The sequence below is a fragment of the Astatotilapia calliptera genome, chromosome 7 (genome assembly GCF_900246225.1).
Source record: "Astatotilapia calliptera chromosome 7, fAstCal1.2, whole genome shotgun sequence".
Lineage (NCBI taxonomy): Eukaryota > Metazoa > Chordata > Actinopteri > Cichliformes > Cichlidae > Astatotilapia > Astatotilapia calliptera.
This window is the reverse complement of record NC_039308.1, coordinates 6,268,363-6,293,425: the sequence shown is the minus strand read 5'-3', so window position 1 is coordinate 6,293,425 and position 25,063 is coordinate 6,268,363. Positions and strand designations below refer to the sequence as shown.

Below are 25,063 nucleotides of genomic sequence, written 5' to 3'. Positions count from 1 at the left end.
TGGTTTGTGTGACTCCATGCGACAAAGTTCCTCACCAGACTTCTGTACTCCTCTTCCTGATCATCCCAGATACACCCCATGATGGCCGTGTCATCTGCAAACTTCTGAATATGGCATAATTCAGAGTTGTAGCAGAAGTCAGAGGTGTACAGGGTGAAGAGAAGAGGGGACAGCACAGTTCCCTGTGGTGCTCCTGTGCTGCTGACCACAGTGTCAGACGTGATGTCCTTCAGCCTGACGTACTGTGGTCTGTCGGTGAGGTAGTCGGAGATCCAAGCCACCAGGCAGGGGTCCACCTCCATCCTGTTCAGTTTTTCCTGAAGCATACAGGGCCGGATGGTATTAAAGGCACTGGAAAAGTCAAGAAACAGTATCCTGACCGTGCCTTTTCCCCCATCCAGGTGTGAGTGGGCTCTGTGTAGGAGGTACAGGATGGCATCCTCCACTCCGACACCCACCTTGTATGCAAACTGTAGTGGGTCCTGGGCATGTTGTACCTGTGGTCGGAGGAGGTTGAGGAAGAGCCGCTCTAGAGTCTTCATAAGATGTGACGTCAGTGCCACCGGTCGGAAGTCATTCAGCTCATTGGGCCGGTTCTTTTTGGGGACCGGGACGATGCAGGATGTCTTCCATAGGGCGGGCACTCTCCCCAGTCGCAGACTGAGGTTGAAGACTCGTTGTAGCGGCTCCCCAAGTTCAGCAGCACACGCCTTAAGCATCCTAGGACACACCTTGTCTGGGCCTGCTGCCTCTAGTTAAAATAAATAAATTATAACAATTTTTAAATAGAAGGATTTTGAGGTGAGTGAAATGTAAATATGTGGTCCTTTAAAGCTACTGCTGGGGTACTGCTCAACTACACTGAACTTAATTCCTCCCAAACAAACAACAGTTCAATTCAGTTTTATTTATACAGCGCCAAATCACAGTTGCCTGAAGGCGCTTTATATTGTAAAGTGCACCCTATAATAATACAAAGAAAACCCCCCCAACAATCATACGACCCCCTATGAGCAAGCACTCTGGCGACAGTGGGAACGAAAAACTCCCTTTTAATAGGAAGAAACCTCCGGCAGAACCAGGCTCAGGGAGGGGCCGTAATCTGGGACCAGTTGGGGTGAGAGAAGGAAGACAACGATGTACTCATGTATATTTTTGTTTTCCTTTTCTGTCATTTAGCATATATTGCATTAACAGAAACGTGAGATTCGCGACAGCAAAGATGATGGCAGAAGAAAAACACTTCACCTGCTTTACCGCATTTGACTGCTTCTTGTTCCTCTGATGATTCAAAGTAAGAGTCCGAGTGAGTTTCAAGATGGCTGCTGAGTGGTGAGCTTACTTTAGAAAATGGAATTGACCTAGCGGGGGAGTGGGGGAGGTTCATCTTCATTCAGCTATTCTCTTTGGTAGCTTGTTAAGTGTGTTGCTAAGTGACGTAACGTCGTCGACTCTGCTCCAATCTCTGTTTGAGAAAGACGTCACGTGCTTTAAAGTGACCAACCAGAAAGAAGCTTTGTCTGTTGGCGTTGACTCCAATCCAACTCCTCTCGAAGCATTAAATGGTGCTTTGCCAATGAATTATATTTCTATTTTGGGGGGTGTATTTTTACGGTTTCTCCTATGGTAAGATTCCTGACTTGTTCGTTTACTATACACATCCTAAAAATGCTGTCGTGAAGGTTTGAAGCTAATGTGATGGGAAGGAATAGTGACCTCATGACAACTTCGCCAACTGTTTAAAACAATGTCGATATGAAGTGTACTCTTTGGTTATACATTAATAAATGGGGCGTCAGCCAAAAGTCTTTTCCTAATCAGACATCAAATACAAGAATGAGGATCAGATTTGTCGGTGACGGAGTGAGTGATAGATGTTGATAGGTGTTGATAGACCAAAGAGTTAAGGTGGAAACTGCCTAGGAGGAAAGAGGGAAAGCAAGTTTGATGTGAGGAAAGGCAGGAGTGCAGAGGTGTTTGCAGAGGAACTGTTTTGAAATATAGGAACTATGTCTGGTACAAGGCAAAAGAGTTGGCTGCTATGATGGAGAGGAGGAAGAAGGTAGAGTCTTAGAGCGATACTTAGAGTATTGCGTGTGCAGGAGAACAGATGGAAGCAAGGCCAGGAGCACTGTATTTGGATTCAAGCTGTCCAAGTACTGTGTACATAGGACAGCACCTTTCTCCTCCTAAGGAGGGAAAAAAGGACCAACCTGTGTGATTAAGCTGGAAAGGATGTGAAAAAGGAGAGATTGATGAAGGACAGAAATGTGCTAAGAAGAAAGTGTGTTGAGGAAATTGAAGACGTTCTTTGAGGAGCTGATGAATGAAGAAAACGAGAGAGACGAGGATTGATGAGGAAAGTTAGGGAATCTGAAAGTGAGGGGAGCTGTGAAGATGATGAAGAGTCCGTCCAGATGACATACCTGTGCAGGTATAGAGATGTCTGGGAGACAGAGTAGTGGACGTCTTGACAGATGTGCGGAGCACTAGTAACTACAGAGGGGTAAAGCTGATGAACCCCTCCTCAGCTTCAACAATAGGTGGAATAGACTGGAGAAGTGGAGGCATGTTCTGGAGAGAAGAGGCACGAGTGTCACTAGAATCCAGACAGTAGATGAGGTGGAAAGGTGAACATGCAAGGAACAGCGTTAGTAAAGGTAGAAACGTTTAGAAACATCGAAAGCAGTGCACAAGAGAAATGAATGTGTTGAGCTGGAGGTGGCAGTTGATGATTTTCATTGGGAGTAACCAGAGTGGACAGGATCCAGAATCTGTGTCGGATCATATCCATAACATTCTTTTTGTAAAAGAATACCCAGTAATTTTTCTAGCTGTTTTTGACTTACCTTAACAGAAAATTATGGATTTTGTGCACTCAAACTAACATATCCTGTCGTATTTATTCGCAAATTATTAAGATATTGTTTTTTTTTTTTTTATTGAGCTACATGCTGTTCTATTAAGCTTATTCTTACTTAAGCTCATGTGCCACAGAGGAAAATCACGAGAACACGCTCAAATTCACCTCCAATTCATGTGCACATCAATGACACCGTGCCAGTACACGTGCACCTGGAAAGCCAGAGGAGTCCTGGCAGGTCACCTCAGGTTAGATATTTGTATGTGGACTGTCTGTCTTGTGATGTTGTTCATGTTTTATTGTGAATGTTTCTCCTAATCTAATCTCTTGATCATAAGCCGTTTGTTCACTCATGCCCATAGTACATGCCCATTCTAATAAATGCAATTAATATAAGCACACTGTATTTTAAAGGGGAAGACTGCAGTCAACAAAGCAGACCTTCGTCCCACAGCTAAAGTCAAAACTCGAGGTGTGGGGATCACGCCAGGAAAGACCTCCATACGTGATGCCACATATAAGTGGGAGGTAATACCTTCTCTCAGTTTCCAGTCCACTCTGCTATTTTTTTAAAAACACTCACGCAATCAAAGATATAGTGTCACGGTATATTTTGCACCAAGGGGCCAACGCACAACCTTGAGATCACACCACCGAAACCAGAACCTGAAAGCTCGCAGTCTGCACTTCAGTTAGCTGACCTTGCATCAGAGGAGGAAGAAGGCCTACATGGACAAATCAGCCAGTACACGAGGAAGATTGACAACTTATTGACTGAAGTCAGCTCGCTGAAAAATGAGGTCAGTTTGAATTAAGCAACTGTCCAACCTACAACCCTAACCTTACTATTAATTAGACAGATTTCAGATTATAATTTGTTTGTTAGTAGTACTTATGTTATAAACATTGTTGATTTCTATTTTTCTTACATGGGATTTTCAAGGCGAGTCTTGTTACATATTTATTGTTACATAACCATTTAAGGGCACCCAGACAATAAATGGGTTTATTCCATGGAAACTGTTTTAAATACTCCTGGAAATTTGAACTCCTGGAAATTGAATGGTAAAATCTAAATGTAGAAATGTATTAATTTAGTCAAAATTCTCCAGTCTTGCCACTCACGTGTAATAAGTATAGCAGGGAGATAACCTGTTCATTTACCCCATTGAAAGACTTGCCCTCATTTTAAACTGCCACATCTGATGATCACAAAGAGCAGCGAGGTTTTCTTGTCGATTTCTGTGCTTAAAGCGTTGGTCCACATGTCCTTTTTCACTTATACCTATCCGGTATATGTGCAGGTAGAAATGCAAAAGAAGGAACGGCTGCTAGAGCGTCAGTCGAAGCAGCTGAGCGTGTCCCAGCGGGTGATCGCTGAGCAGGAAGAGGAGCTGGCTGAGGTGACCAAAGAGCTGGAGGAGACGGAGAAGGAAAACACCAGGTTACGGCTTTCCATGGAGAAGATGCTGGAGGAGAATGACTGTAACAGGCAAATGTGATTCCAAACTCATTCCCAACCCTTCACGTGACAAACAGCCTCTCTTTGCCCTCATTTTCAAAGGGCTTAGAGATCTGGGTGGTTAATTATACTATAGGCAACTGAAAGAAAATAGCTTGATTCAACTGCATTTCAACTATACTACCTGTTAGCGTATGTGACATAAAGGTGGGACAATCATTTCAGAGTATGACGTTTATGAAACTCATGTTCGAGTAGTAGTATGTTTGTGATTTAAGGTCTGTTTGTTCCTACACAGTGACAGTGGGCATCAGGACAAAGATGCTTTACTCAGGATGCTGATGGAGGCTGAGGTGAATGGAGCAGCAGCTGCAAAGCAAGCCTCCGCCCTGCGAGAGTCCATTTTCAATCTGTGCGCTCCTGGTAGCAATGTGAGTATTACCTCAGGGTCTGCTCTTTCAATGTGTCCTGTGAGACTAGGGGAACATGGGAACTTTAGAAAGAAACAGGAGGCTTTCTCAGTGTTTCGTGATGCAGTGTTTCTATCTCTGTCTGTGTCTTTGCTGCTGAAGAAGCCATTTGGCTCTGAGTCTTCAGCCTTGGCCTGTCAGAACGAGCTGCTGCTGCAGAAACTGGAGACATTTGAGGTCACAAACCGAACACTGCGGAAGCTTCTCAGAGAGCAGCATGAATCTCAGGTACTGTGCAAGATGATTTTTTGATTTACAGCACAGATCATTTGGAGAAATCTAAAGAGAGCCTATTGCGCCTTAAGATCCAGTGTAAATGGTTGCAGGACTGTGTTGATGATCCATTTCATGCAAGCAGGGTCCAATGAATGAACCGTAACCTCAGTCTAATCCAACTGCCAATTTACAATAGCACAAAATACACAGGAACTCATGCTGCCTTTAGATGAGTAAATATTGAACTGTTTCTGGGACAGTATTCTTTCACATGAAAACAACACAAGGAAACCTCAGTGAAGAGAAACAGAGTGAGAAAAGGGGGCATGTCGCAGTCGTAGTTTTGGTAGGAAGCTAGATTTGCCAGTATGGTGCAGATCTGTTGTAATTTTCAAATAAATGAATCCTTACTTAGTAAGTTGATTATATTCTGTCACAATATTTAGCCTTGGTTGGTCTCTTAACACTTTTGTAGATGCAGTAAATGCTTGTTAAAGAAACTGGTGAAGTTTTATATGTGTGGATGGTTTAAAGCAGATGGAGTCACTCCAGCTGTCAAGGAAGGACGAATTACTCAAGAAACTGGCAGACACAGAAGCTGAAAATGCCGTGAGTTTAATAGAAACTACAAATTCTTTTTGTTTAAGTAACCTCACAAAATACATCCATTTTGTGTTGTTTCCTTTTTTGTGTCAGAAATAATATGTTTTCTTTCCTTTTACAGCATCTTGTTGTTAAACTTCAAGAGAAAGACCGAGAGGTTAATCGACTTGCCAAGCTCTTAGATGATGAAAAGGTGGCTGTCTTATTTAGAGCTCTCTTCATCTGAAATTTTCCATACGGCATTCTTTCACTGCAGCATTACTCATATCATATAATCTTAGAACTAACAAATGTCAAAGCACAAAACAAGTATCTTCTGCTGGCTTTGGAAATGCAGGACAATGCCAGGAGCACAGCTGTTTTTTCAAAGAGCCTGGAGTCAACACGAGCTCATTTACAAGGACAGCTCCGGAGCAAAGACGCTGAGAACAGTCGCCTCACTGTGCAGATAAAGGTTTGTGTGGTATCTTCTGCCATCTGTTGCTGTTTTTGGTGCTGTGTATAATAATGATGGATGGATGGATGGAAAGAAATGATAGTCAGTGAACACACACCCTGGAGAATATATATTTATTGCAATCTATATTTGTCCAGTTGTTTGTATTGTAGTCAGACATGTTTTTTTCAGTATATCTTTATCTATGCGTCTGTTATCCTCTGCCATTGGTACAGAACCTGGAAAAAGCAGCCAATCGGCAGAAGGTGGAGATAAAACATCTGACAGATCAGCTGGTGACACTAAAGCAGCAGGCAGGCGCAGACCGAGAGGCTCTGAAACGAGCCGCACGGGCCCAAAAGCAGCGAGCTGAGCGCAGCGAGGACACTGCAGGCCATCTCAGCATCCAGCTGCTGGACATGGTACGTCCTTCCACAGCGCAGACATACCAGTCTATTAAAACCTTTAATGTCATGGATATTAAACTTGTTCTGCTGTTTTTTATATTATGTCATTTCTGTCAATTATATTCTGTTCAGTTTGATTTTGTCATATAAGTCAATTCAACTCAATTCAATTAAATTTTATTTATATAGCGCCAAATCACAACAAAAGTCGCCTCAAGGCGCTTCATAGATACAGAGAAAAACCCAACAATCATATGACCCCCTATGAGCAAGCACTTTGGCAACAGTGGGAAGGAAAAACTCCCTTTTAACAGGAAGAAACCTCCGGCAGAACCAGGCTCAGGGAGGGGCGGGGCCATCTGCTGCAACCGGATGGGGTGAGAGAAGGAAGACAGGATAAAAGACATGCTGTGGAAGAGAGACAGAGGTTAATAACAGATATGATTCAATGCAGAGAGGTCTATCAATACATAGTGAGTGAGAAAGGTGACTGGAAAGGAAAAACTCAATGCATCATGGGAATCCCCCCCGGCAGCCTACATCTATTGCAGCATAACTAAGGGAGGATTCAGGGTCACCTGGTCCAGCCCTAACTATATGCTTTAGCAAAAAGGAAAGTTTTAAGCCTAATCTTAAAAGTAGAGATAGCGTCTGTCTCCTGAATCCAAACTGGAAGCTGGTTCCACAGAAGAGGGGCCTGAAAACTGAAGGCTCTCCCTCCCATTCTACTTTTAAATACTCTAGGAACAACAAGTAGGCCTGCAGAGCGAGAGCGAAGTGCTCTAATAGGGTGATATGGTACTACAAGGTCATTAAGATAAGATGGGGCCTGGTTATTTAAGACCTTGTATGTGAGGAGCAGGATTTTCTTCCTAGTTTGACTTCAGGATCTGCAGTTAGTTTGGTTCCAGTGTGTCGCAGAGAAGACGGGTCTTATGAAGAATACTGACTGTCTAGATGTGCATCTATGATGTGTTATTTTACAGTTGCCATTCACCATCCTCCTAATGACCTTTGCTGTTTTGTCTTTAAGAAGATGCAGTGACACTAGACTCTTTGTATATTTGAAAACTAATTTAAGGAGATGTTTCTTTTAGATTCAGTATAATACTGATGCCACTTTATCTTCATTATTTTCAGAGGTTGGTTGCAGAAGGATCTCAGGTGCTTAAGAGTGTGAGCTTGAGCCCATACTGTTCTTCTTAATCATTAGGCTGCTTCTTTAGATTGTACCATGATGTGTAGCTTTTTCAGATCTTTTAGCCTGCTTCTCTTTGTCACGCAGGTTCTATTTAAGTGATTTCTGGATTCAGTGGGTTTGGCTGTAATCAGGCACAAATGTGGCCCAGATTTCCAAAAAAATGTGATAAATCACAGTTAATTCGACCATTGGTACAGTTAAAAGAAACATTTGATGCCTTCTTTTATTTGAGCCTGCCCAGATCCTGAAGCCTTCTTCATCGTCTTTGTCACTGACTGAAGAGTTGCCAAGCCAGCTAACTTAAAGAAAGCCTGTCAAACTTGCTTCATAGTCCAACCCTCTGGTCCGTACTGCAGCAAACAAATGTAATAAACACCACAGAGTGTGAGCCTGAAATTTGAGTAGATGAACTGGTAATGTGGAGTTTTGAGTTCCAGAGCAGCAGATCAGAAATAGTTCAGTCAGCTCTGAGTAAGTGTGCAGGTGGGTTATGAACAAAAGTCTTATTTCATGCAGCTCTGACACACCTATAGAGAGTCTGTACTTTAATTCAGTAGAAAAAGCAATATTATTCTGGCTGCTTATATGATGACCAGTAGTAGGTACTGTAGATATTAATGTCTGGGACCTTATTACTACAACTGGGCTGGTTTGTCAGTACTATCTTACCCTCTGGAAATATTTGGCAGGGCTGTTCTCTTTGCATCATTGTCATGGTCCTATTGGCTTGGAGAGCAAATAGCAGACATACAGGATAGCTATAACTTTCTGGATAACCCCAGGAGGTTATAGCTATCCCATTAGTCTACTATTTTGCTTCCCGGTAGTTCTACATCTTTAGTTTGGATCACCTTCTCTGTCTTTGGCATCATTCAGCCACACTTAGTGTGTCCTCGCTCTTGATCCTTTCTGGTGAGGTGCATCAAAGAGTTAAAGCCTTGCAAATTTTCTGGCATACAGCTTGATGCCATATGATGTAAAGTCATAAAACCAAGGAAAAACAGGACTTGTTTTGCTCCTTAAAAAGGTCGAGCCATTCATACATCACCAGCAATCCAGCACAGTGCTTGTGTTTTTCAACTTAAAAAACAGCTGCAGCATGTTCATAGACAGAGCTGGTCACAAACACAACAGTGGATTTACAGATTACAGGTTTTTACAGTTCTACTATATGTTTATGTACATTTCCAAAATGTCTTTGGACATGATTCTAGAACTCAACAAATGGAGATATTTGACCATAATGTACAATCAAATACAGCATATCAACATAAGCACCTCATACCAGGAGAAGTCTAAAAACAAACCAGTGCCCAACTATGACTATAACTGAATCAACCAGTATTAGTGAACAGTGACAAAGATGTATTCCAATTGCAGGAGAAGCAGATAGCAGAGGTGCTGTCAGCAGCTGAGACATGGCAGAGTCAACATGCACGAGAAGCAAAAGACAAGAGTAAACTGGATATTGAATTGTCGCTATTGAACAGGTAACTGCATTTTCCTTTTCTCTGTTCACAAAGGGGGGATAAAAAACCCAAGATCCTAAACTCCTTTTATTTTTCACAAAGGCGTTTTGGACAGCTGAATAGCATGCAGGACAATAAAAGTCTGTTGATATTTTTGGAAAATCACCATGAATACATTTTTATTTTGACGTTTGCAAGGTCTTCAAATGTCACATTGGTAATTGTGCAGAGCAAAATGCCTTATACCACTAATGACATTAGCATAGGGTTATAGACTGTAGCCATATACCGAGCATCCCTTCATTCATTCATCAAGCTTTCTTGCTTTCAGTATCATTCTGGGAGAGAAATAAACAGGGAATTGTTTGAGCTGAAGTTGGATATAGCAGTACATTTGAGGGTGGGATGTGAGAGACATGCAGATATGGAGAAAATGTAGTTGACACAATATGTACATGTATGTACTTTGGCAAAACTCTGAGAGGAGCACTCTTGCTGAGACTCATTTGTTTGGCTGTTTTGTTAAAATACAAAATAAAATGTGATCCTAAGGAAAACGTGTGTGTGAGATGTAAATTTCAACTTAATTAAATTTTTATGTATATAGCGCCAAAACAGAACCACAATCGCCTCAAGGTGAAAACTGTGTAATCTAATAAACCCATATTATATTGACAATAGAACATATCAGCACATGTCAAAAAAGTTGGAATGGAGCAGTAATAGTCTGGAAAAGTAGGTGGTACTGAAAAAAATGTCTGGAGGAACATTTTGCAGCTAATTAGGTTCATTGGCAACAGGTTAGTAACATGATTATAAAAGCAGCATCTTGGATGCAGAATTTCTCAGCGTAACATAGATGGTAAAAAAAAAAAAAAGGTTGCCATAGATTGCTGGTCAAAAAAAATGAAGCCGGTATGGAAGTGCATTATATCCATCCATGCCACCTGGTGGCACTAGCTGAGGTTGCAAAAACACTTCCAGTCCTATAGAAGTCTATAGGCTTTCTGTGTTCCCCTCTGCAAACACTTTGCTACTGTGTTCTTTGACCTAGTCATGCATTTTGGGTCATACTGAATAAAATAATGTAAACATTATCATACCATGTTACATAAAGCAGGATGAGCTGTGGTGTTATCTGCTTTCTCATTGGCTAACGACTTGTGAGCGTACTAGCAAGTGGTTTCACAGTCAGAGGTGCCCTTCGTCACTGTCAGGGTCCATCACTGTTTTTTGTGATGAAGATGGTGGAAAGGTTGACTTTGAGACTTCAGAATGGACATTTACAAACTGACGGGTGATGCCAGAATAGCTATGTAGCTACAACAATCTCCAAAAAAATCTGCATCTGCAAATTGTGGAGCAACTGTGCTGTGGTCAGACAAATTGAAATTTGATCATCTTTTTGGAAAACGTAAATGTCAGGGGGGGATTGGCAGGTTTCACATCTGGAAAAGCGCCATCAATGCTGAAAGGTTTAGAGCAAAATATGCTCCCTGTGTGCATAATATGCATATTTAAGCAAGACAATGCTAAACTGCACATTTAATCTATTCCTACAGCATGTCTTTGTAGTGGAAGAATCTGGGGGTTGAATTGGCTTGCCTGCAGGCTGACCCAGATCTTTCAATAACTGAAAACATTTGGCACATTATGAAATAAGAAATATGAAAAAGAAGACATATGGCTGTTGAGTAGCTAAAATCCTCTATCAGATAAGAATGGGACAACATTCCTCTCAAAATTCCATCTTCTCAGTTACCAGACATTTACGGACACGTGTTAAAAGAAAACGGGACACTACCCGGGGGGAAACATGGCCCTGTCCCAAATTTTGTGAGATGTGTTGCTCCCATCAAATTCAAAATGTACCAGTGTTTTTCTTTGTCAGTTTAAATACTTGATATGTTTTCATATTTTACATATTCTGTATTGTGTTGTGAATAAAATAAAATGAGTTTATGAGATTTGCAAGTCATTTGTATAAAGCGCCTCGAGGGAACTGTTGTTGTGATTTGGCAGTATTGTCATGGTCCTGGGTCTGGGCACCCTGTGTTTTTGTTTCCTGGTTTTTGAATATACTTTCACTTAGTTAGTTTCTGGTTATATTTGTTGTTTCTACGCCTTAGGGGAGGCACAGAAACAAAAGCCTGTGTTTCATGTGTCACGTCGAGTCCGTTATATACTCATGTCTGTTCTTCAGCAGTCCCAGCGGTCCGTGTCTCAGCTTGTTTCTCATGTTTCCTGTTTTATTTTGATAGTCCCGCGTCTTGCGTTTAGTGTGTTCAGGGTTGCTTCCTCCCTGTCACATTGTCTCTGACTAGTCGCAGCTGTGTTTCCCTCCTGTTTGCCATTTCCTTGTTATCATTGTGCATTTAGTCCTCTGTCTGTCTCTTGTTGGTGCTTTTCTTCCTTTGTGTTCCAAGTTTCAGGTTTCAGGTCTTAGGCTTCATGTACTTAGTATTTTAGCTTTTCCCAGTATAGCTTCTGTTAGTTCCATCTTAGTCCTTCTTTGCTTTTGTTTGTAGTCTTGTGCAGCCAGAAATAAACTGCTCACTTTCTGTTCACTTCATCACATCTCCATTGTCTGCATTTGGGTCTGCACTCTCTTCACTCCACACAATCTGCAGCAGCAGACATCACAACTATATAAATAAAGTTGAATTGAATTTATTTTTACTTGAGTTTTTATTTAGTCCAATATCACAAACCAGTGTGCTCAGTGGACCTTTTAAACATTATTGAACCATATATAAGTCTTTAGACCCTTAATTCAGATAAGGGCAAGCTTCCAGAAAATGTAACATGAAAATCACAAAGATCCCGTTGTGATGAAATCAGTTACCAAGCTTCATTAATAGAATTTTGACTTTGGACTTTTGCTCTTTCAGATGGATTTTGTTTATATGAATGGAAATCTAATCCTTGTTAACTTGTTATCATATCTGGTATGACAGCCGTATAGCAGAGCTGACTGAGCAGCTTCATACTACTAAGGATAAAGGCAGAGCAGAGAAAGAAGCGCTGCTGGATCGTCTCCGTGAAATCACTGCAGAGAGTACTGCTGCCAAACTGGAGAACCAATCCCTCAAGGTGAAACAGCCAAAGTCACTTATTAATGATAACAGATTTGCTAAATGTTAATGAAACCATGCCCTGATCAGAATTTAGACACGTCTGTTATGCTTTTGCGGCTTGGATGTAATCTTTCCATTACTGATTCTAATAGCTTTAGGTTGACTTATATTGCATTAGGAGTATGAACTGTCATTTTTATTTAATAAAAGTTCTGTTTCTCTCAGGCTACAGCGTCTGCGGTGGAGGAGAAGCTGTCCGTGTCTCAGTTAGAGCTTCAACAGGTCAAAGTTTCCATCAGACAGTATGAGGGCCTCCTAGACAGCTATAAGATGCAGGTCATTATTTCACACTCTCATGGGGATACAACAGTTTTACATTGTCATTGTACAGAAATGACACCGTTATTGTCCTTGTTGTCCTGTTAAACCATATCTACAAAGTTGGAGAAAACCCAGGCTGAGGCAGATGAGTACTGTGCTCGGCTGGCTCAAGCAGAGCAGAAGGCTCAGACGGTGCAGGGGGAGCTGGAGAAGGAGATCGATGAAGTGCGCAGGGAGCTTCTGGGACGGCTGGCAGAGTTGGAGCCTCTTCCTGAAGCCCTACAGCGCTCCCAGCTACAGCTGCAGGAAGCTCAGGATAGGGAGTGCAGCCAGGAGAAACACAGCTTGGATCTCAGCACAGCACTGACTGATCTCCGCATGAAGGTTACAACAGTCTTATGCTTTATAGCCAAAGATAGCATTAAAAATATTAACAATATTGAAATGATGTTAATGAAAATAAAAATATAGGATGGTAGTGGTACAAGAGCAAGAACAAATGGAGATGACAGATAATAAATGATAGATGGGCAGAAAGGAATGCTTGTTGGGAAGTGTGGATACAATGGTGCTTTACAAAGTTTGGAAAAATAGCTTTTTAATATAATTATAGCTAACAGACTAATAAACTTGTAGAAAAGGGCACAAATAACAATTCTACCATACCCAACTGGGGGTAATGTGGGTTTTAGCATCTCTCTCAAGAGCATTTCAACTTTAACAGGAGCCAGGGATCAAACTACCAACTTTCCCCCTTGTCTCTTGAGCCACATCCATTCCATTCTGAGACTACTTTTCATCTCTGTGCAGCTTCAGTTAATATTCAGTGAAAATGTTTTCTAAATACATTATTCAAAGGCCTTCTATTGTGTTAGGTGGAGACCCAAGGCAGCCAGATGGAGCTTCTTAGACAGAAGAAAAAGGTGCTGCTGGAGGAGAACAGACAGCTTCAGCAGCGAGTAGAAAGTTTGGAAAGGTCCGTCTTCTCTTATGCTGTTTCACTTTAATAATGTCTAGATATATAATTATTAATCAACCACCATGTCGTCCAACAGCTGTTTCTTGTTCTTGTCTTTACACCTTGTCATTTCCTAATAAAACCCCGTATCTGATCCTGTTCTAGAAAGCAGGTTTCATGAAATTCAGATTTTTCAGTTTAAAAAAAAAAACCCCAAACCCCAGGTAACATAACCGGCTTACTGGGACATTTGTTGTATTGCAATTGGTCAAAATAAAACACAATGATGGAGTTAACAAAGTCGGAAGCAGCCATTTCTAATCCTCTTAATACTAATGATATGAGGCTGGGAAGAGAGCATATAGAACTATGTTTGGCCATAAGTGAAGGAGCATGTCCTCCATTGACAGCACGCCGTTGTTTCATAGCATAAAGGGGAGTGGACAGAAGACACTTGCTGCTCCACAAAATCATGTTGTCAGCAAGTCTCTGAAATGCTTTTAGGCAGAGAAATGTCCTGTGAGCTGGGTAAATGCTGAGGTAAACATTAGTGACCCTGTCAAATAGGAGCAGCACATTTTATATCAGGATTCTGAATTTGTATTTTGTGAGGTGAGAATTGAGCAAACATAAATCCACTGATGTTTGTTTAGCTATTGAATCATGATGTCCCGTCTGGCTGAAGAAGGAGAGTTCCCAGGCTTGATTGGCCAGGGGGTCTCCTGAAGCAGCAGAGGAGTATCAGAGGGGGTATCCGGTGCAATTTCTGCAGTTCTGATAGAAAAAACTGGGGTGTGATAGGAGTTTAGAGTCTTTCGGTAGGCCTCAAAAAAGTTCTGGCAAGCTGTCCGCTGACTCAGGAATGGGAAGCTGGCTGGCTCAGGCTGTGTTTGGTTGGGCAGGAGAACTGCTGACTGGGACTGGCAATACACTGCAAAAACTCGAAATCTTACCAAGTATATTTTTTTAATTTCTAGTCAAAATAATCTCATCACACTTAAAATAAGACACAATCAGCTACAGGGTAACACTTCAGTAAGATATATGAACTTGTTTTTAGACAGTGCATCTTGAAACTAGAGATTTTTCACTTATTCCATTGGCAGTTTTTTTTTTTCACTTAATACAAGATATTTTTGCTTGGAATAAGTGAAAAAATCTGCCAATGGAACAAGTGAAAATTCAATTAAATGTGTCTATTTTTAAATTTGACAGTGCTTGCCTTGCTTGTCCTGCCTTGCTTGTCCTGCCTTGCTTGTCCTGTCAGAATTCCACTGAATCATATTTGAATTATATCGATTTAATATTAAATACGCTCCCAAAGCCTGTTAATTACGAAATTTGAAATATATGTTCATTGAAAATACTCTAACTGCACCTTGTTGTCATTGTCTTTTTGTTTGCCATCTTCTAGAAAGTTAAAGGAGGCCGGCAGTCAGAATAGCGACCTGCTAGCAGTTATTGCAAAACGAGAAGAGACCGTCCACAGCAATGAGCTCCATCTAAAAGAAAAAACAAGAGAATGCTCATTATTGAGCCATCGGCTGGAGGAGGCTCTGGATGATGCTCGCCAACAAGTCTGATCCTTTTTCATAGTGATTTACTTATAAAGAACTTTACACAAAATATGATTAACCCCAAGTGTGACAGCAATTCACAATAAAAAGACACGATGATACAAAGCACATACAGACCATACAGCCCGGCAAGCTTCAGAGGAAACACCTGGATTTTAATTAACATTATAAAGCAAACTTAATGATACTGCTTCAAATATGTTGTTCCTTTAAACCACTCCATCTACACAATGGACTGTGTATGTGTATCTGTAAATGCAATGTTTTAGCTCTAAATGCCCACTCCCTCAGCAGTATTATAATCACGGGTTTCATTTCTTTGAATTGGGCTCTGGGTTAGTGTTCTGAGTCAGTCACCACCTTAGATATCTTGGCATCTCTGACTATTAAATGTTTCCTTTTTAGCTTGTATTAAATAGGCTTTATTGATGATTGAATTTAACTGTGGTCAAATATGATACACCCATTTTTTCATATATACATACACTGACTATATTTTTATTTGAATTTGTTTATAAGAGCATGTAACATTGAAATAGTGTATAAAAGAAATTATAGTGAAATCCAGTGTGATCTGTTTATCAGATGTCAGAGACCAAAGAACGTGTTGTCAACAAACAACGTTCCACCCAGTCCAAAATACTGGACCTAGAAAACCAACTCAGCAGGACCACTGCAGAAATTAATCAATTGAAACGGAGCAAAGAGCAGGTAAAGGCTTCTGGGAATTACTGACTAAAATTGTCTGCGTAGAAACATCTGCTGGTCTGTAAAGTATGTATTTCTGATGCTTAGATGGAGTGGCGGTACCAGAGCCAGCTGCAGGATTTGAAGGATCGCCTGGAGCAGTCAGACAGCACTAATCGAAGCCTGCAAAACTATGTCCAGTTCCTCAAAGGATCCTATGCTAGTGTGTTTGGAGACTTTTCCCTCAGCAGCTCTCTGCAAGCCTCCTCACCCAGCTGATTGTGTATATTCCAGAACAGTGGCATGACTTAAGCCTGTCACTAGATTTGGCTGGCAGAGCTGGAGGCTGTGATGGTACCACAGTTTAAATAGCTCAGCTGTAATAAAGTTTCCTACCACAGAGCTCACACTTGATTTTGTCCCTATCAGTAAAAGATGTTCATTTTTGTTGTAGTCAGATTTTTATCATGGCAGTCCACAGTGTCTGACTCCCCTATGGAGCCTTAAGTGACCTTAAGAGCTTAAGACAACTGCATTTATTTAGGTGTGTAAAGACATTTTTAAAGAAATGGTAGAGAGCCACAGGTATTTAACCCGGCCACTGGTTATGAGGGTATACTTAGAAGAAGTGCAGTTTTTGGTAGTGGTTGGCTCCTGTTACGAAAGGCTATGTGGGCTTTCATAACAGGTAGTTGTGAAAATATATTAAAAGACTAATAACAAAAAAAAGATGTAACCAAAACAACAGCGAACCACTAATGCAAACAACTTTAGAAGTGTAATTCTGTGAAAGTAATTCTCCCAGACATACACCTTTACAAAAGCCAGTGCTTGCATGAGATGTTTCGCCAGTTTAATATTGCCTTCAGAAAGAGATTTCGCAAGGTGCTGGTGATGGGGCTTTGAGAGGTCCAGTTTGACTAATGTGTGCAGTGTGGAAGATGAGTGTTGCCCTGGGTTGCGGTCGACATTGGTCCCGCTTCCACTCTTCATCGCCCAGCAGCAGGGTGTGGGAAATGGGGGTGCTTACTAAACCAGCTTTGCTGGCTCTCTCCTTCTGGGGGGTAGTCCTTTACATCCAGGTCTTAATCATCCCATCACTGTTGGCCATATCATATCACAATAGAGCTGTTTATCACCAGAATTAACAGTCACAGTTTTGTACTGTTGCTGACTTTTTTGTATGTATGTATGCCGAAACCAAGTCATGCATTTCTGATCCAGTAAGTACTTAAATGTGTCTTTCCTTCTGTTTGTATGGAGCTGAAAACAGTGGCGTTAATATTTTCCTTTGGCTGGTACAAGGCATTGTGTTTATCAATATCATTATTTTGAGTAGCATCAATAACTGTCATTCATGTTTTTTAAACTTGAGTGTATTTAATAATGGAAAGTTTTATATATGTTAAATATAATATTAAACCAGCAATAAAGCAAAAATATTTCTTTTCTCTTTTTTGCCATAATCAAATAGACTTTCCAATCAGTGGCATATAGTACGGCTGTTATGTTATCAAATATCATTACATGATTATCCTGGCCAAAAAAAAACTAAACAAAAAAGAATATATCACAATAATGATATGAGAAAGGCAGTCTGTAATCATATTTGTATAAAAGTACAATACCAGTATATGGTGCGGGATTATAATATTATTTTATGCCATGTTAGACCCCTAATTAAAGATTGTGAATTATTATGTAGTTTTAGTTTGCATTATTCTCCTGAATTAGAAGAAGGTGATAACTATTGCATTTGTTAAACTGATTTGCATTACATTAGACTGCTGATTTATTGTGAATGAATGATATTGTTTTATGATGCATTATACTGCTGAGTTATAAGAAATACTGTTCGCAGAAAGTCATCGCCTTATTTGTCTGATTCGAAGAGAACAGAACATACTGGAGTTTTCTGCCCCATCTCAGCAGGAGCAGATAAACAGGGAGCCAAGGTCGTAGCCTAGGCGCCGTGTGAGAGAAAGAATGTGAATGTTTAGGCTTTTATGATTAGGTGGGGGCCACTAGAGGCTATAAGAGTTTGATCAATGCTCCACCATTTTGAGATCTGATGCTGTCTGCGTACGGTGTCCATCTCCCACGCGTGTGATCATTAAAATCATCGTTTGACTCAACCCGGCCGGACCAGTGTTGTTATTGTGGTTTTTCCTCTTGTATCCATCCCCAATATTTGAATTCGTAACAATGGCAATACTCTTAATATTTATTTTGTTTGTTTTATATAGTTTTAAACTCCCCTAAAAATAGACTTTAATAATAATAATAGACTATTAGCTCATTTTTAATCCGATGGTATGAGCAGATCTCAAAAGTTGGGATGGGGCAACAAAGAGGCTGGAAAAGTAAGTGTTAATAAAAGCAAAAGATTGAGAAACATTTTGCAGCTGATTAGGCAACAGGTCAGTAAAAAGGCTGGTTTATTTTTTTTAATTACATCTTTACTCAGAAGTAAAGGTGGCAAAGTTTCTTCAATCTGCAAAAAACTGTGCCTACAACTTTTGGAACAATTTCAGAATAATGTTCCTCAGTTTAATATTACAAAGACTGGATATTTTAATCTACATTACATAATAAGGTTCAATAATAGTCTGGAGAAGCCTCTGTGTGCAAGAAACACAGAAGAGAAGCCTGAACATCCATCCTGAATACCTGTGATCTCTGGGCTCTCAAGTGCTACTGCAATAAGAGTAAATAAGCAAAATTTCAAATTGTACCTTGCAAGTCACAATAACAAAGTGCTTCACAAAAGAAATGCCAGAACATAAAAATAAAAGTTAAACACAGGTTTAAAAAGGTGGGTTTTTAGTTGTTTTGTCAAAGAGACGACAACAACAGTCACCTCAAGGTGTTTTATATTGTACGGTAAAATCCCTACAGTATCAGAAGGAAACCCCAACAATCACAAAACACCCTATGAGGAAACACTTAGCAAGAGTGGGAAGGAAAAACTCGCTTTTAACAGAAAGAAACTTCCTTTCAGCCTAATCTTAAAAGCAGGAAGAGTGTCTGTCTCTTGGGTCTAAATTAGGCGCTGGCTCTAGAGGAGGGGGTCCTGATAGCTGTAGGTTCTGATCATGGTAGTGAGACGTGCTATGATGTATGGTTTGGAGACAGGGGCACTAATGAAAAGACAGGAGGGCAAGCTGAAGATTAAGATTTTCATTGGAAGAGATGAAGATGAAATGCTCCTTTTATGTGAATATGCTGAGATCCCGAAGCAGAATGCTTTGGTTAACAAAGAAATGTGACAGCTATTGTTGTGCTCTCTGTTATTTCTGACTGTCAAGCCAGCTAATACAAAGAAAGCCTGGCTGTATTGAACTTGCTTCTCATCAGAATCAGCATACTTTATTAATCCCTAGGGAAATTATTATACCTTTAAAAACAATCAGGGAACAAAATAACACAGCGAAAACATGAGCAATATTCAAATAAAGAGGACCCGAACATAAATTTGGATTCAGATGGGATTTTACCTTAAGTCACTATCAAAGTAGTTACACCTTTTCATCAAGTAACTGATGAGTAATCAAGTAATCTTGTATGTCTTGGTCCTAGGCCTTAGGTCCAGCATTTATCAACTTGCCTGACTCATTAACTGATGTGCAGTGTTTCTGTTTAATACCTGTTTTACTTTGCTATAGTCTCCAGTGTATTGTCTCTAATGTTACCTTTAGTCAGTTGTCTTCAGCTTTACTTACCTTCCTGTTTCTATAGCTCCCCTTTTACCTCAAGTTTATTTTATAAACTCATTTGTCCATGTTTCCCAGATGGATACTCATAGTGACTCCTTGTTTTTTACCCAAAAAGCTGATTCTGTTCATCTGGACATTACTGTTTGTTTGCTTCTCTCTGGATTTTGTATGTTATATGCACTTCAGGCAAAAATAAAAGGGCTCGGTCCTTGTCCATGACATGCCTGTGTCTGTTAGTCCTACATTTGGGTTCTTAACCTGCAATTCTCCAAATTATGACACTTTCAGCTGTACTTAAACTGTGAAAGTAATTTTCACTTAAAACAAAATATCAAGTATTATAGGTTCATATCTTAAAAAATGACTCTAACATACAATACTTCCTCTTGGAGTTAATGTAAAAATAGTATGAAAAGTTTCACAGCTCTGATGTGCACTCAAAATAATTAACTGTAATTAAAATGTTTATTTTAAGGCTTTGAGTGCAAAAATACAAGATTAACGCGTTTCCGGAAGATTGTTGTCTTGTCGAATTTGCACTTTTTATCTTTGTAGATTTGTATCACCATTTTATCATCTTGATTTGATAGCGTCTGTGACCGGAACCGGCAGCACTCATATGGATCGTTACTCGCAGAGAAAGCCCGGCGGGTTACGTTTGTGTCAAGCCAACTAACAAAAAGAAAGCCTGGCGACCTTGGATGAGACTGGACGCTGTTATCAGCAGAGCTTCGGCTTCTCCCGTCACTCCTCGGTTGTTTCCGCGCAGCTGCTGAAAATGACGTCACATTTGGGTTAAAGAAAAAAAAAGGCCACCCCCATCTCCATCGACAGCGGTTGTACGTCCTTCGTCGTCGTTTCGCCTGGACAAGCACCAAGTTGTAAACACTTTTTGATAAACCCACTGAGGTAGGAAAGTGCTGTTATTTTGAATTGAGTATATTACAACAGATTCCATGCACCATGTTTCCAAACTGGAAACGATTTGTTGAATTAATTTCATTGCTCTCCAAATACCGTGCATTCGATAACTGAATGGCTAAGGCTAACCAGCTGCAAGCGTTTTCATTGTTCGATGTTTTCTAAGCTGGTATGTAAAAACCCTAAATGACGAGCGAAGAAGTAAACCTGTTTGGCTCTGAGGAGGTCGGCTTGTTAGCTTTAGCCGCCTACCTAATGACGTTAGCCTTCATTGATACCCGTAAATGTACGCTGCATTCAAACAAAATGATCGGTTTAAACTTGGACAAGTCGATTGATTGATGGGGGGTTATCTATAATAAATCTTATATGTAAGTTGTAATGTTGTTATGATGCCAGTCGTGGGCGATTTAATATGCTCTCAAGAGCGAGTATAGACTCATGAGCTGCTAGCTGGCCCGTTAGTCTTAACAGGTTTTTTCCTACTTGTCCAGTGAAATTGATCTTCACTCACAGTTTTTACACTTAATGTTTTGAGAATTAATCAAGCATTGGTTTATAATATTTATGGAAGCGGCTACATTAGCTTGTCGGCCATGCTACAAGGGAGCCGCCCAGTTCAGATGAATACCTTTGAACATCGGGCCTTATCTGTCTCTCCTGCTTGTATCTCAGTGCGGACTGACTCACAGTTAATCATTTATATGTAATTTGGTGGAGACACTGCTAATCAAATAGGCTAGTGTTTAAGGAGTTTAGTAAGGATGTGAAAATGACACTGTCATTTACATACATTTTGCGCTCAGTTGAGTCACTTATATATTAACAACAGCAAGCATCTGTTCTTTTGTAGCCCGGTTATACGATGTTGATGTTTTTATTGTGAAACAGTTTTGCTGTTTCCACCAGTTTTCTTGCAACTTTCCTAAGCATTGTGCTTTGTTGTCAAAAGCAGTTGGACTCACCTACGCTTGTCTCATTAATGTGTGCACTAAGGAATGTAAATACATGGTGCCACTGTATAATCGATATCATGATATGACACTTTTATGTCATAAAAGTTTGTACCAATGTTATCTTGAACAATACCATATAATCCTGTATTCAGTACCTCTAAAGAAAAACTGTTTGTGGATCTGTGTTTCAGTGGGATCTGTATGTGTTCTAACTTTTGCCAGACCACTTTCACAACTTAAAATGTCAGTGTCGCATATTCTGCAAGCCCATGTCATAGTCTGAGCCATTTAATAGTAACAGGAGGGACGGTGGAAGTCACTGGAGAGGCAGCTGACTATAGCTCCTTACACTTACTGTCAGAGTTTGTATAGTATAATCATTTATTTAAGAAAGCATAGCTGTGTCTGCTTTCATGTACAAACAAAACATATCAGCTTATGTGAGACCAGTTAACATTAATTTATTCTGATCTAACTAATATCAGACACAAATTGTCATTGGTTGAGCTAAAGAAATAAAAATCTAAAATATGAGCACAGAATGAGGCTGTCAAATCCACCTGAGATATCGACCAAGAGTGCTTAAAATTAAAGTTTCTGTTTGATTGTTTATTGGATCAAAAAGCAAATTGGTGGGGATATCTGGAATCCAGAAGTGTGCAAAGAACTCTTTTACTGTCATCAGTATAAAATTTCTATGAGGACAGTCTGATTTGAAACAGTAACTTGGTGAAAAAGCTGGACCCAAGATACTAACATCAGCAACATCATTGCTGCACCAGACCCTGTGGTTCTGTCAATGGAAGACTGAGTATTTCTAACCAGCAAAAGCCAAGCAGCCTGCATTGCTCACAAATTGCTATTCTTCAGTAGAACTACACTGTGACTATGACCTAAATAGAAACTAGGCCCCCTGTCTCCAGGCCTATCAGGTCTGCCTGCAGAGGCACCATAGCCAGTCTACTAATTTTCTTTCTGCTGCATGAACTTTCCGCTCATCCTAACACCCAGTTATTCGATCTCAAATGTATAGTGATGTACTTTAAGCATTATCTGATGAACTTCCTGAAAGCGCCCTCTTTTTGCCACTCCTCCCCTTTGATGGCTTTTTAATGACTGCTGGATCGATGGCATGTACTGTAGCCACCCTATACAGATCTGCAACATGTCGACAATTGATAAACCCAAACTCAAGGTAATGATTGTGTCTGTGTAAGCACTGTGTGGCTCCGTGTGTTGTTAGTGTGTTGCACTTTGTGTTTTGGTTTCTTTAAGAAAGAAGATTCGAGAAAAGCGTAGGGCAGCTGGGATGTTATTTTGCTGAGTAAAGGGATGGGAGGAGGTACAGAGCAGAGGGAGAGAGTGAGAGAGAGACGCATGGGCAGGGCTACATCTTGGCTTATTCTCTTGTACAGCATAGTCATTGCAGGTGCAATGCGTCTGTCTGTGGAGTAGATGAGACAATTCTTTTTTTTATCGTCAGTATCAGACTTTTAAGGGGTGCAGTAAAGTCTATAGATGCTGCTGCAGGCTACGACTTTGCCACAGATGTAGCCTCTGCTCTTTCAAGATACAAGAGAACCTGAGGAACCAGACTTGACATATCTGGTGTGTGTATTGCTTTGGTTTTGCAGTTTTCTGATCTGGTCTGGATTTCAACTGAGCCTGTTCTCATGGAGACATTATGGGATAACAGGTTTCTTTATTGCATGTCTTGTGTTGCTGTGAAATTCTTTGCATGCACATGAAGTCTGATATTAACATTTAAAAATTTTCTCTGTTAACCTAACAAATGCCCTTCAAAGTCTGGCTGTTCAGTCTTTGAGAAAACTCTTAGATTTGTTGGCTTACTCCTCTCTCGTGCCTGTCAGATAACATTTTTTTTTCAGGGCTAATGCTTTGATTAGTGCTGGTTTGCACATTTTTTTATCTTCAGTTCTATTTAATGTATTATATAAAGTTAACCATATAATTTCGATGTCAGACATAGATTTAATATTTACTAAAGGGGCTAATCCATGGATAATGTCTTTTCCTGGAGTCTACTGAAGTAGCTACAAGCAATTTACAGTATTCAAAATAATATTGCTTCCCTTCAGTCTATCCTTAAACAGCTTACCTCGTCTCCCCTGAGGGCCACACTATGTTTAAGATGTGTCTCCCAATTGGCTGTGCGTCTTCGTCAGTATTAGACTATCATTTGAGTGTGTTCGAGATAAGCATATTCGATTTTCTCAGTGATGTCACAGAGATCGAAGAGTAGAGAAACAGTCTGAGCATAATGAGGTGAGGATTTTTACTTGTAAAGGCTTGGGTGTATATGACACTGACAAAACTGTAACACTGTATATGACAGAAAATATTGAAAATCCAAATACTGTAACATTTGTTAGTGATTAAGAGAAGGCCACAAACGTGCTGGATTGCAGGATAACTCCCTTTATACCATCACCTTCATCCTCCACTATTCCTCAGTAGGGAAAAAGGCCTGCCTCGGCTCATGAGACGTGACCCCTATTCAAAACACATGTTTCACCGAAGTGATTGGGTGTTGCTGAGTGAATGACTTCATCCGCTGCTCTGTGGACGTCTCTGATATAAACCCAGTGTTTAGGAAAGCTCAGCGCACTCTTAATCTGAGACATGTACTTGATAGAGTTGATCCTGTGTGGTTTGTCCTTGGCTTGATATTCACCTCCTGTGATCCTGTCTACTACTGCTACTGCAGAGAATCTAAGTTGGCATTAAGCACTTTGTTTAATAAGGCTTAATAGCTGTGTTTTTGTTAGCATAACCATGGCGTTACATGGCGTAGTAATGGGTTTTCATACAATGGCATGTTGTTTCTGAAATATGACCATATTATACAACTCTCCAAGTTGTTTGCCGTGTTACACATGTTAGAGCTGTGTTTATGACATGGAATACCTTCTTACATTTTTATATCTTAATGGTTTTACTTTAATGGCTTTGATTCTACAGAAAGGGAAGCATAGACAGTGTTAGAGACCATACAATAAAAAATTCATGCAGGTACTTACAAGCACTTTTCTATCCTTACTGAGCACTCAAAGGGTGTTTTAGTCTACAAGCCACATTCATATGCAAAAATTGGTACAGCACTTAAATGCTTTTTACCTACATACACCAGTGGATACAGTGGGTTCATGTTGAGGTTTAGCATCTCTCCCAGTGACACATTGACATGTGATTTAGAGGTGCCGGGGATTGAACCACTCACCTTCTGATAAGTTGGCATCACAGTTTGCTTCCTGAGCTGCCTGATTATACTAGCTATTTCAGGGTCGATATCCATTGTCCTCCATCCACCCACACACTTTAGTGTTTCATCACCTGACAAAGCAAGTTTTCTCTCAACACTTAGAAGCAGCTGGAATCTAAAAATCTGTCAGTGAACCCAACATTACATTTTTTAGAACGTTTTCAGACAAATATATTCATAGTTGAGGCAACTGTTGTTGTAATTTGGCACTATATAAATAAAATTGAAATGAACAATCGCTAAATTGAGATAATTTGGGTGTTTCTGCGTTAAAGTGAACCTGAAACTTTAAATGTATAGAGGCTAATTTACACCATGGAGCCCTGCTTTCAAAAGCTGACATAGATTTAACCTGTCTATGAAGCTGGATCTAAGAAATAAGTGCCTAAAGTTAGTTTTTAAAACATGTTTAGCACCATCTTGTGCCAGTACAGAACTTT

The 25,063-nt window shown here is 40.3% G+C and overlaps 2 protein-coding genes across 12 annotated transcripts in view; both read left to right on the top strand.

Moving 5' to 3' along the window:
- Window positions 1-1,482: 1,482 nt before the first annotated feature.
- On the top strand, window positions 1,483-16,149 carry odf2a (outer dense fiber of sperm tails 2a). 6 transcript variants are annotated; one of them, XM_026172732.1, is made up of 20 exons: window positions 1,483-1,626; window positions 2,998-3,111; window positions 3,278-3,391; window positions 3,487-3,663; window positions 4,168-4,355; window positions 4,624-4,756; window positions 4,898-5,023; window positions 5,546-5,620; window positions 5,736-5,807; window positions 5,952-6,068; window positions 6,287-6,472; window positions 7,598-7,633; window positions 9,039-9,148; window positions 12,085-12,220; window positions 12,430-12,540; window positions 12,646-12,909; window positions 13,401-13,501; window positions 14,898-15,060; window positions 15,646-15,771; window positions 15,856-16,149. In XM_026172732.1, exons 1-20 carry the CDS (start codon window positions 1,624-1,626, stop codon window positions 16,024-16,026), a joined length of 2,523 nt encoding a protein of 840 aa, XP_026028517.1. In that variant the 5' UTR covers window positions 1,483-1,623; the 3' UTR covers window positions 16,027-16,149. The 6 variants fall into 6 exon arrangements, with proteins under 6 accessions (XP_026028517.1, XP_026028516.1, XP_026028515.1 ...); XM_026172731.1 differs by having other exon boundaries at window positions 4,168-4,361; window positions 5,549-5,620; XM_026172730.1 differs by having other exon boundaries at window positions 4,168-4,361.
- A 3,959-nt stretch (window positions 16,150-20,108) lies between these two features.
- Window positions 20,109-25,063, top strand: part of sptan1 (spectrin alpha, non-erythrocytic 1) — a 43,336-nt gene continuing 38,381 nt past the window's right edge. For 5 of the 6 annotated variants that reach the window (XM_026172728.1, XM_026172727.1, XM_026172726.1 and 2 more), the window contains exon 1: window positions 20,109-20,372. The gene's annotated coding sequence lies outside the window, so the exon portion shown is untranslated. Of the gene's footprint in view, window positions 20,373-22,599; window positions 22,949-25,063 lie in introns of those variants that run through there. The other variant, XM_026172724.1, reaches the window with a different exon arrangement.